This window comes from Solanum stenotomum, chromosome 6 (genome assembly GCF_019186545.1).
Source record: "Solanum stenotomum isolate F172 chromosome 6, ASM1918654v1, whole genome shotgun sequence".
Taxonomy (NCBI): Eukaryota; Viridiplantae; Streptophyta; class Magnoliopsida; order Solanales; family Solanaceae; genus Solanum; species Solanum stenotomum.
This window is the reverse complement of record NC_064287.1, coordinates 35,196,742-35,209,747: the sequence shown is the minus strand read 5'-3', so window position 1 is coordinate 35,209,747 and position 13,006 is coordinate 35,196,742. Positions and strand designations below refer to the sequence as shown.

At 35.2% G+C, this 13,006-nt stretch overlaps 1 protein-coding gene across 1 annotated transcript; it reads right to left on the bottom strand.

Moving 5' to 3' along the window:
* Positions 1–6,674: 6,674 nt before the first annotated feature.
* LOC125867996 (probable methyltransferase PMT7) lies at positions 6,675–9,984 on the bottom strand. The gene is made up of 4 exons (XM_049548590.1): positions 9,699–9,984; positions 7,792–8,038; positions 7,570–7,708; positions 6,675–6,946 (listed from the first exon to the last, which is right to left on the bottom strand). The coding sequence occupies exons 2-4, from the start codon at positions 7,932–7,934 to the stop codon at positions 6,923–6,925; spliced, it is 306 nt and encodes a 101-aa protein (XP_049404547.1). The 5' UTR covers positions 7,935–8,038; positions 9,699–9,984; the 3' UTR covers positions 6,675–6,922.
* Positions 9,985–13,006: the final 3,022 nt, after the last annotated feature.

The window sequence follows — 13,006 nt, the reverse complement described above, 5'->3', positions numbered from 1 at the left end:
GGCTTCATAGAAACCCTAGGACTCTTGAACTATGTGCTCTAATACCAAGTTTGTCATGCTCCGAGCCTACACCCTTGGTGTGGTCGGCACTCGAGAACCATTGTTGACCCCAAGCAAACCCTTAACCTGGCTCAACTCGTAGCGAAAGACTTACTCATCAATAAATGAACTCAAAAGAAAGTTTTAACTCAAAAGTCTCAGATACTTAAACTCTAAATATTTAGAAATAAACATTCAACTTGCCAAAGAGGCAACTCAAGTCTCAACATAAACAACTGAAAATGAAAAGACTCATGAACTACTGTCTATCTATCTATGAAGCCTCTAAAACTATGAGGGATGTCAGTACAAGACCCCCGATCATCCTAACAAAAATGAAATAAGTGAAGATAAATAAGAGATCCTTCGGAAGCAAGGAGTTTCACCAAACAACTCTGGAACTCAACTGGATCAACGAAGCACTGGTTGATGATCCTTTTTACCTGTATCTGCATCATAAAAGATGCAGGTCAAATGGCGTCAGTACATGAAATGTACGAGCATACAAGGGTAAATCTAAAACATGACATAAGCTTGAACTGGAACTGAAGAAATAACTTATCTCGTTACAACTCAACTCAACCTCAACTCATTTCAATATAAAATCAATAAAAATAATGTGCTATAAAAAAAAGCTTTCAAAACAGTAGATAGCAACTCAATGTATTTGAAAATACAATATGACTCACTTTGTATATAAAAATACAAAGTAAACTCTGTTTGGGAGATTCTCTAACCGACAACCATCACTATGAGCTATATGATGATGCAACATCTCGCCCACGCTGCCAGAACTTTCCTATACCTTGTCGGGGTATAGAACTCCTCAACTAAGTGGATCCACTAGTCTATGCTTAAAAAGCAATAAGGAATCATCTAAAAAGTATGACCCTTTCTACCTACGTTGCTACATGGTTTATGAGGGCTATGAGTTGTTTGAACTCTCCACTATATCGGTGCTTAATACTACTCCCAAAATATAACTTAGCTCATATGTTGTAAAGAAAACATTTCCTCATCCTCAACTTTGAGATTATTATTCAAAAGATTTCTCTAAAAAGAGATAGTACTCAAAACAGCTCATGAACTCTTTTGGAAATCGGCGTTTCCTCTCTTCTTAAATTTAAAAACATTTACTCTTGGGAATACTTAGTTCCCATATATATATATATATATATATATATTTTAAAATGAACTCAAACTCTACTCTTCCTCAAAATCAAATGCTCAAGTCTTAAAACAAGTTTTAAAAGATTGTAAAAGACTTCTAAAAAAACTCGAAAGAATTCTCAAGACTTTACTCTTAGCTCTACCCTGAATTTGAATTATGGATTCAAGGGTTATGATTCATGTTATGAATATCTCTCGATGTTTCGATGTGGTTTAGAGTAGTTAGAATCAATAAGGAGTGAAGGTACCCTTTGAAAGAACTCAGACGGGCAAAATGAAGGAGAAAGGGTGGGGGCAGGCAACCCTGGCGCAGGGTACCAGCCCCTAAACTACATAATTACTTTTCTGGCGCACTGGTTGGCGCAGGGCGCTAGCCTCTGCCCAGAATTTTTTCCGACGAATTTTCTTTCTCATTTTCTGACCCTAATTCGCGTAGAATCGAATGGTATCTTCCAAACTCACTTAGATTTGAATACCCAACCTAAGTACACAATAATCTACTCAATACAACTTTCGAATCACTAATACTCATCTCAAAAATTCATCAACACCCCAACAATCAAGATTACGAATGAAATTTCAGGAAAACTCATCAAGAACTCAAATCCTTCAACTTTGACAACGAAATTGTATTAAAATGGCATGATTGATGTGTGGGTGAACGAACCGAACACTATGAGAACTCACATACCTCTTAGGGATCAAACCCTTGGTGAAACAACTTTCTATCCGTAAGAAATTTCGATGAACGCATTGAATCTTCCCTTCTTTTCTCTTCTTGAACTCTTTTCTAAAATCCTAAGCGTAAGTTAGGATTGTAAAACTGAACGAAATCATTTTAGACCCCTAAAACCATACTAAAACGAATTAATCTAATTGGGTAAGGAAAAGACCAAAAATACCCCTCATATTTTCGGGTAACTTTTCTGAACTATACATGCTAACTTCAAATAGGCATATCTCCCTCATACGAGCTCAAAATTTGCAAACTCGGTGGTGTTGGAAAGAGGATTCCAAGACCTTTCATTTGATATCTTATGGGCCACCTAACTCAACCTGTACTGAAAGTTATGACCATTTGAAGTTGATCTAAAACTCACAACTTAAGCATAACTTGAAAATTTTCAAATTTGGCTCTTTCCAAATTAGTTCTTTCTAAATTTAGCCTTCTCTAAGACGGGATGTTACAGATTACAATTTCACTTTACATTCAAGAAATCTAATGTTCAAATATCGTTAAAAGTTCTAGTCTCTTTTATACGAACAATTCTTTTTTATCTATAAGACAATAAATTTTTTCCAACTATATATCCATTTTAACGTTAATCGTATTGTATTAACTATACATATAATTTGTTAGCAAAAAGAAATTTTAAAGAATGTAAATAGGACAATATGTTCTGTAGTATTTCATAGTAAAGTACGAAATTATAATTATACTTTCATGCTTGTAAAACAAAAATAATGGTAGAGTTATATTTTATTATTATTATTAATATATACTATTAAAACCATTTAGAGGACTGGGTTGTGGCCTTGTGGCCTAGTTATTTAATACACTAGGAAATGGGAATCATTTAGTGAAATTGATCGAGGTGCACGAAAATTGATCTATATATATATATATTTGAATTGAATTACAATTTTTCACTTGCAGTAAATCAAAATGAAATAAAATATCTACTTAATTACTAAACATTAAACAAAAATATATTAAGCAACATTCAAATAACATATGATTAAACTTCCAAAAATGTAACAGTAACTTTCTATATACCACCGCAAATATTACAATAATTATCATGAAGATCATTTCTGAATAATAATTTCCTCATTATCAATGATCTAGGTTTTAATTTTTTTTTTCTTAATTAAAAAATTAAGAACACTTGCAAATTGCAATAGTTACCTCTTCAAATGCAAAGAACGTTATAGCATATGAAGAGGTAGACATAATATTAATATTTAATTGGGGAGTATAATTACAAGGTAGAGTTCATATAAACAATACAATATTTATTGTATTCAAAAATAATATTTCAACATGAGATTAAATCTATGAAGATTTTATATAATAATAGACGTCAATCATGCCACTGCAACACACGTTCTCAAAACTAATATTATTAAAATATTCAAATATCCTTTTATCACCACTTCGTAATTTTTTCTAACTAGAATACTGAAACTTACAGGTTATATCTTCTTGATTCTGTGTTAGGAGAGTTTTGTATTTTGTACAAAACAAAATTTTATCTTTTTTCCAACTATAAATTGAAGTCCTATATATACTAATGGCAGAGACGAGGGAGACAAGATGATTAGTCTTGAAAAATAAGTAACAATATAAGATCTCTACTAGATTGAAAAGTATTGTTCTTGAATTGATTTTTTAATTTTTCAGTCGCTAAATTTAAAATTATAATGCAATTCTTTTTACTTTGAATGAAAGCAGATGAAAATTGTTTGAATGAAAGTAAAAAAAATACAAAATACACAAACAAAAATCTAAAGAATTCAATTGAAAACCGACAAGGTAGGTTACCTGAAATTGGGAAAACACGAGTTGGAGGAAGAAAAAGAATCTTTGAAACTTCAAAAATGAATATGGTTAAGTGAAATTAGAAGAAAAATCAAAGAATGGGAGATGAAAGAGAGTTGATTAGATGTATAAAAGAAAAGAAATAAATTATGAGAGAAGAGAGAGAGTAATGGTTTGATACAAATAGAATGTGGGAGGCTAGCTTAAAAACAAAAATCCTAATGAAATAGTAGTTGTGAATGGTAATTAAATTAAATTATAACTATGTTTAATAATTAACTAGTAGATGTTTATTAACATATGTAATTTTTCCAATTTTTTTATTACATATTGAAAGAAAGGACTAAAGCAATTTAAAAAGAAAATGACGGAGTGTTGAGATGAGGTTAAGCGACAAATAAATTATGTGCTTATTTAATTAATAATATTTGCAATACTTATTAGGAAAATTTGTTGAGATAAAGGAAAAAAGGGTTGTTAGTATGTTAATTAGAGTTAGTTATAACTAACTATTAGTTAGTTATGTAGTAACGGTAACAAGTCTCCCTATATAAGGGAGACTGTGTCATTAGTAAATGTAAGTTTTTCATTAAGATCAGATTTTACTAATAAAAGAACAAATTGTTTCTTCTTTCTTTCTTCTTCTCCTTCTCTTCCTCTAGTTCTAGAACTGATTTCCCAGAACAATTTCATGGTATCAGAGCAGTAGGCAAGAGCTTCTTGCTAATTCTTTCGATCCTACATTCAGAGCTTTCAATTGTGGTGTAAAGTGTAAATCAAGATCTGAGATCTGGAGAATTTCACGATGGTGAGTACAGAAACTGAAGTCGCAGCATCAACTAGTCATGGCGGGTCTCAGCCTAGTGTGATCGATTACAACCATTCTCTATTTCTCAATCCATCAGATGTCAGTGGCGTCCAAATCATATCGTTTCAACTTACAGGTATCGAGAATTACTCAGTTTGGTATAGATCCATGCGAGTAGCCCTGTTAGGTAGAAATAAGTTAGGTATGGTAGATGGAACTTGTGCTAAAGATAAGTTTCCAAATGAATTGGGAAATCATTGGGAAAGGGTGAATGCAGTAGTACTTGCTTGGATAATGAATTTTGTGGCTAAAGAATTACTTAGAGGTATAATGTATGCCTCTGTAGCTAAATCAGTGTGGGATGATTTATATGAAAGGTTTCATAAAGTGGATAGTGTGAGAACTTTTAATCTGCATAAAAATATTGCTTCTTTGAGTCAAGAAAATATGTCTGTTTGTGTGTATTTTTCAAAACTTAAAGATTTGTGGGATGAGTTTGAAGCACTAGTGCCAGCACCAGGGTGTGATTGTGATAAGTCAAAACAATTTGTGGTGCATCTTCAAAAACTAAAGCTGTTTCAGTTCTTGATGGGGTTGAATGAGTCATATGTTCAAGCAAGAAGTCAAATCTTGCTTATGAGTCCTTTGCCCTCAGTAAATCAAGCTTATGTTATGATCGTGAGTGATGAAAGCCATAGAGCTGGAGCTATAAGTGCTAGAGTATTGGGAGTGAGACCAGCTACTCAGGTAAGGGAGTTTGAAATGGCTATGTACTCAAGAAGTCAGGGGCAAAGACTCAAGAAAAACTATAATGTCCAATGTGATTTCTGTAATCTAAAGGGTCACATTAGAGAGAACTGTTGGAAGTTGAATGGATATCCTCCTGATTTTAAAACAACGAGAAAACAAAAGTTAGAAGGAGGAGCTGCTTACAATGTGTTAGCTGGTCAAATGGTTGGACAAGATTTTCATGCCAAGTCAAGGACAGGTGATCAGGACAACTCTGAGGTACATGTGTCTATGATGAATCAAGTGAGTAAAGCAGCATTTACTCAAGAACAGTATAGTCAGATTCTACAGATGATCCACTCAAACAAGCCAAACAAGTCTCCTGAAGAAATTGGGTCAGCAGATGTGGCAAATGTTGCAGGTATTAGCAGTGTTTTCTTCAATTCTCCTAAATCTAAACAGTGGATCATAGATACATGTGCTATACATCATATAGTGTCTGACTTAAGTATGCTTGATGAGACTTCTGTAGTACAGCCTGAGGGAGTTAAGAAGGTTTGTCTCCCTAATGGTGATACAGTTGTAGTATCTAATATAGGTAGGAGTTGTTTGGCCGAGGGAAATGTTGTCTCTAACGTCTTCCATATACCTCAATTCAGTTATAATCTTCTCTCAGTGTCTAAGGTAGTCAAGGAATGGCAGTGCTCAGTAAGTTTTTTTCCTGATTTCTGTGTATTCCAGGATCTTTACACCAGGAAGGTGAGAGCAATTGGAAGGATTAATGGTGGGCTATATTTTTTAGCTAATCAGAGTACTAAGAAGTCAGTCAAGGGAGAAGCATTGCACTACAACATTTTAGGCCTACGACCACCCCAGTAAAGTGTAGCCTAAACTAGCAAAAAGTGTGGCCTTTGATAAAAGGCTACACTTTTGGACTTTAAGCAACGCTTTTCCAGGGGTGGCCGAAAGAGGCGTAACCTTAGAGTTTAGGCAAGTGTTGCCTTATCAGCTACGCTTAAAAGCGTAGCCTAAAAGGCAAATTGGCGACGCTTTGATGTACCTCATATAGTAACATTTCTATCTCATACAACTACACTTTCAAGCGTGGCCTTTGCTTCCTTATTGCCCACGATTTTAAAGTGTTGCCCTTTCTATCTAATGTATGACAACAATTTTAAAGTGTTGCCTTTTCCATCTAGTCTATGACAACACTTTGAAGTGTTGTCCTTGCCCATGTGCATTCCAGAATCTACAGCCCTATGGCTACACTTTTAAGTGTGGTAATACTATTTTGGCTATAAAATATTTATATGCCACAATTTCTAATTAAAAAACACCAATTTTGTTTTGCAATAAATAATCTCAAGCATTAAATTGGCTAATAAGTAATTCAAACATATAGATTTACAATAAACTTCAAAAGATAGTATGTCTTGCGTACATACACATACTTATAAAGCAATATTCTAAATATGTGTACATAATAGTTCAAAAAGTACTCTTACAATAGTTCAATATATTCTAGCAATGAATACATTTCACAAAATCAAACATAATGTATTCAAACTTTTACAACAGTTCAAAAACTCTTCATCATCCACTTCAATGAGATCAAATTGACTTGTGGCGACTCTTCAAATCTGATCACCTCCATTTCCCTACACATTTAAAATGTACAACAAAATTAGATTGCAGCAGTTATAGAAGAGGCAAGAAGTTCCAGATTGCAGCAATTCCATATTGCAGATTACAAACTGCAGATTTTTTGAGTTCACTTTGCAGATTCTGAGGCAAATTGAAACCACATTGCAGATTGCAGATTACAGTTCCAGTTCCAAATTAATTCCAGATTGCAGATTACAGTTCTAGTTTCCAGATTACAGATTACAGTTCCATATTAATTCCAGATTGTAGATTGTAGATTACAGTTCAGGTTTGCAGATTTATTGAGTTCCAGCTTGCAGATTACCAGTGTCTAAATGATCGTGGATAAGAACAACCAGTCGATTTCATCCAAATATTATCAGCTCGAATGAGCCTAGAAGTCTAGATGTTTTTAAGGAACTTCTAACTCCCCATACACATTTTAAGTCTAGATGTTTCCTAAACCATTTTGCTTGGAGTAATCTCTCTGATGTAACTAACTTAGTAGATCTTTTGGATTTTTACAAACCAAAGAGAGAATCTACTACGAGGACCATGGCAACGAGTAGTAAAATATTATGAATTGAGTGACATTTTGTAGCCTCACAAACATCAAATTCTGAAAGAAATATGTTACCTGAGGTCGAAGGATACGATCCATTTCCAGCATGATATCCTCAAGCAAACAACCTTCATCACGACCTTTATAGTGAGAGAGAAGATTGTTGGCATGCAACAAATCATAAGAGCGTGGGTACGTGGGGAATGGATCACACCTACAAAAACCAGTCAGCATCATTATAGCACCTTTTAATCAGAATAGAACTTTATAAGGTATAACTAATTCATAACACCCTACCAGTCATGAAAAGTCCCTATAAGACCCCTATCATAAATGGCAGAGAGGGTGTTGTTCATTGTTACAGAAACTACATTCATCACCCAGATCGGCCATGTATTGAGAGCAACTGCAAATCCACCAAGGGAAGCACTCATGTCCATTACATTAAGTATTTATTTCTCATTTACATCCATCAGTCTCCAGTAATGGCGAACTTGATCTTGCCAATAGATTGTATCCGCTAAGAACTTTTCTCGATCAATACCTGCAGCAAACAGATTATAACATGTTTAAGCAAGCATTCTTTCCCCAAAAGAAAGTAAAAAATAATTACTCATATACGTTTACCAATGTTAAAAGAAAATGGCTTCAAAGTTTATTTGGAGCTCAGTTGCATTCTTCCTAACTACATCTAGTTGATCTATTACTTTCATCAGAAGTATATGATCATGACTAAGATTCTTGTAAAAATTTTACCCATTATACTATAGTTTTATGGTGCCATAGACATTAGAGGGAACACTCATAGTATGAAAAATAAAGGTGTTACTACAATTATAATTACTGCTACTTATACTAAATGAAAAAAAAGGTGTTTTTCTCGCTCGTGATTACCAATCTGAAGGGATATTTTAGAAGATTTATTTGAAGGAATATAAGACTTTACATTGTATTACATTTTCATTCATTTTAAGATTAATGCCAAAACTAAACAACTGGGCAACAGAATAATCAATTAATTGAATAGAACACCAAGGAAAAAAATTAACAAACCTAGCCGATTTAAGACTTTGTGAATACTCTGAAAGACGTTGTGGCCGAGGCGATAGTTTCTTTGTATTAGATGATGTGTCAATTAGGGTAATACAATTCCCTCAAAGGTGTTTTCCATGATGGTTTAAAATCATCTTGAGAATCACAGATGTTTACAAGTTTCTCCTTTGCATTATGCTGGAGACATGAATTATTTTCTTGTTTAATCCAAATTGTTGTTTGAACTTTCCGTGCAATGAGCTTCCAACACATTCCAGAAGTTAGATGTACTAATTTGTCCCATATCTGTGGAAAATCCTTATCCTTTCTATAAGTTGGTGGAGCCGAATAGACAAAGTATCCATCTGATTTTAATAGACTGTTCACTTCATTGAGTAGAAAACCATCTGCACCAACACCTAGGAAATTAGCGAATGAACACATGGACCTTTTTGTCCAAACTGAATATTTACCATGCATACATGACACAGAGCTACCAAAGAATTCTCATGCTATGTTGCTTGGACTCATCAAAAATACCAACATGTGTGTATTGGATCCTCCGAAAGCTATGCATTACCTGAGGATCCGACACGGTGCAGCAATAATTTTGGAGGGTCCAAGTAACATAATCCTCATGTAGACTATGCAGTTGTCAAGAATGGAATCATAACAACATCATGCTGAAATGCAAACTATGTGGTCATACCATATGGAAAAGACTCTGAGCTACGACAATTTAATAGTAATGAGAGTTTGTTAAGTAGACTTCATTAATGACTAGAATTATTTAAGAGTTTCAAGACTATTACCAAATGGAAAGAGGAGCTACATGTGCATAGTAGAATGATAGGCAAACAATAGCATTTGTCTTTCAAAATCAGATGGATGCTATCCTATGCCTAGAGGACAGGAATCTTCGAGAAAATCCAAAGTGTGATTGAGTAATGAGGACTTGTTTTGTGAATGTACATTAGCTTTGCTTTTGACATGATAACGAATTCCAAAAGTACAATTTTTGAGAATCTAAATGTCGTTTCAGTAATGAATGTACAGGATGTAGGAAGCCAAATATTCACTAAAAGTTTCCAGAGTTCATCCCAAAGCAGTAACATATAGTAGAAACACATTTAAGTTTTAAGATTTTCCTATATAATGAACGCAGAGCTCACCATTTTCATGCCAATCAACTCGACATCTGGAACAATGCACCATCTCAAAAGAGTTGCTAGGATATGGCAGTTGTTTTATTGCTATAGCAGATATTGTTGCACCGATTCCTCGTTCCAAAGCAAACTGAATTTGGTTCTCATGACCATCTTTAGGAGCAAAGGACATTGTTTATATACTTAAAGGAAGAAGATAGGCAGAGAAATTGGCAACACCACAACCAACATCAAGCACTTGAAATACCCCTGCAGATCGTAAGTCACCTTTCTCATTAGTTGTCATATTTCATAACCTGCACCAAATAAATAACTTAATAAATGAGATACATGAAAACATATATGTCCACCATATTGAGACTAAGTCAAACCTAAGAAGAATAGATGAATATCATGAGCGACAGATTTGGATGGAGTCTATAAGCAACTTTCAAATATGTTAAGTAAAATGGGTTCTGTTTGGATTTGGATGGAGTCTGTAAATAAACATCATCAAGTAGAAAACAGAAGGCAAATATAAGAAATGAAAGTTGCAATTTTCATTTTAAAAGAGAGTTGTTGGTATTTTTGAAACATTTAATCAATGAAATTTAATTTTTATCTTTTTGTGGGTCTTGGCACGTAAAAGGAGACAATCTTCTAGGGATATACTCCCGTTACCTTCTCTNCAAAAAGGTTCCAAGAACACCACAGAATTTACTGACCAAGTACACACCCTCACCAAAAGAATTCAACATTGTCCACAATATGAGTAGAGAACGGAAACTCCCTCTAATAAAACAAAAATAAAAAATTTAGCAAATAAAGATAAAATTCTAGTATGTAAACATGCAGAGCAAGGTGATGAGGAATCTTCACTAAGCGCCTAGTTGGCGTGAGAATGAAACAGTCCCCAAATGCTTTGGCGGTGCGCCCAATGAGCATAATATCGCATTTTGTTCCAGTGGGTGACACTCATAGAAAAGGGGCAATTCGGTGAGGATGTAGGAGGTCGCCGAACAGGTCGGAGACTCGCATAATGGACTTTGAACTTCGCTGATCTATCATTGACTTACGTTGTCAGCAATGAAGTAAAAGGGTGAGAAAATTGGGTCGCCTAATCACATCGGTGATTCGCCAAGTGATGAAGGTCTCCCACCGAATGTTCCTGAATCTCAGCCCCATTTTTGAAGTCCATAGGGCGGACTATGTTGTGCTTGCCGAATGGGTTTGGCGATTCGCCAATAGCATCTTCCTCTCGCACAAAATCCTGAACCTACAACATCAACACACATTATTTTAAAACATTACTACTTGGGTTGCCTCCCAAGAAGCGCATTATTTAACGTCGTAGCACGACGTGGAAATGTTCTCAAGCATCTTCCAGGTATACCACCTCAATCAGAGAAATCTCTTGGCACTTGCAAAAGTATAACTGCAAGTGTTGCCCATTCACCTTTAATGCAGGTCCTTCTTGACCTTCAAGCTTGATGGCACCATTTGTGAACACTCGTATCACTCTAAACAGTCCCGACCATTTGGACTTGAGCTTTCCTGGAAAGAGTCTAAGTTGAGAGTTGAATAGTAACACCCAGTCTCCCACTATGAACTCCCTCTTAAGGATTTTATCATCATGCCATTTCTTTATCTTTTCCTTGTAAAGGGCTGAACTTTCATAAGCTTTGAATCTGAATTTGTCCAACTCATTTAACTGCACTACTCTCTCTTTTGAGGTCTTTGTCCAGTCCAGATTTAAAGCTTTCAATGCCCACAATGCTTTGTGTTCCAATTCAAGTGGTAGATGGCAAGATTTACCAAAAACTAGCTGATAGAGAGACTTCTCAATTGGTGTTTTGTATCCGGTACGATATGCCCATAGTGCTTCATTGAGCTTTAGAGACCAATTAGTTCTATTAGAATTCAGTGTCTTGGCTAAGATACTTTTGATCTCCCGGTTGGACACTTCGACCTGGCCACTCGTTTGGGAATGATACGGGGTTGCTACTTTGTGTTTCACTCCATACTTGCTCAATGAAGCTGAGAACCACTTGTTTCAAAAGTGGGATCCCCCATTACTAATAATAGCTCGAGGAGTACCAAATCTCGCAAAGATGTAGCATTTCAGGAATTGAACAACGCTTTTCCCTCATTGTTTGGAAGTGCAACAACCTCCACCCATTTGGAAACATAATCTACAACCACTAAGATGTACTTATTACGAAACGAACTCACAAATGGTCCCATAAAATCTATTCCCCAAACATCAAATAGCTCAACTTCTAAAATAGGCGTAAGAGGTAACTCGTGTCTTTTGGACACTCCACCTTGTTTCTGACATTAAGCGCACTTATTAACAAACTCATGAGCATCTTTGTAGAGAGACGGCCAGTAGTACCCACTTTGTAGAACTTTAGTAGATGTACGTACACCACCATAATGACCTCCAACCGGTAAAGCAGGACAAGCATAGAGAATTTCAATGGCTTCTTCTTTTGGAACACATCCTCTAATGATATGGTCAGCACACTCTCTGAATAAATATGGTTCATCTCAAAATAACTTCTTAACATCGAACAAGAACCTCTTTTGTTGGTAGAAGTTCAGTACGTCTAGCATTAATCCACACACTACATAATTGGCAAAATTAGTATACCAAGGAGGTTGTTTGAGAGTTATCGTGAATACCTACTCAACGAGAAAAACATCATTTATGTCGATCTCTAGTTCGTCATTCTCCTTGCCTTCTAATCTAGATAAGTGGTCTGCCACCTGATTTTCACAACCTCTTCTATCTTTGACCTCAAAGTCGAATTCTTGCAATAGAAGCACCCACCTTATCAATCTTGGTTTGGCGTCTTTCTTTGCCATCAGGTAACGCAATGTAGCATGATCAGTGTGAACAATCACTTTAGTACCTAGCAAGTATTCCCAAAACATCTCAAACACATACACTACCGCAAGTAAGTTAGTAACTGTATAGTTACGTTGAGCACTGTTTAGAGTTTTTCTTGCGTAGTAGATGGGGTGAAAAAGTTTATTGCATTTTTGCTCCAATACGACAACTAATGTCGTGCCGCTAGCATCACACATTACTTCGAAAGATTATGACCAATCCGAACTAATGATGATCGGGGTGGAAACTAATTTNTTCTTCAGAGAAAGACGACTTAGCTTCAGCTGGTACATTCAACATTCAAGAGAAGAAAAAAACTAGCTAGACTCCCAAAAATCAACAAAATTCGTATCAACAACACAAAATATCAAAACCCTAAGTTAAAATTTAGACTTTTAAAGATACACAAGAATATCAAAACCCTAAAGCTAGAATTTAGGCT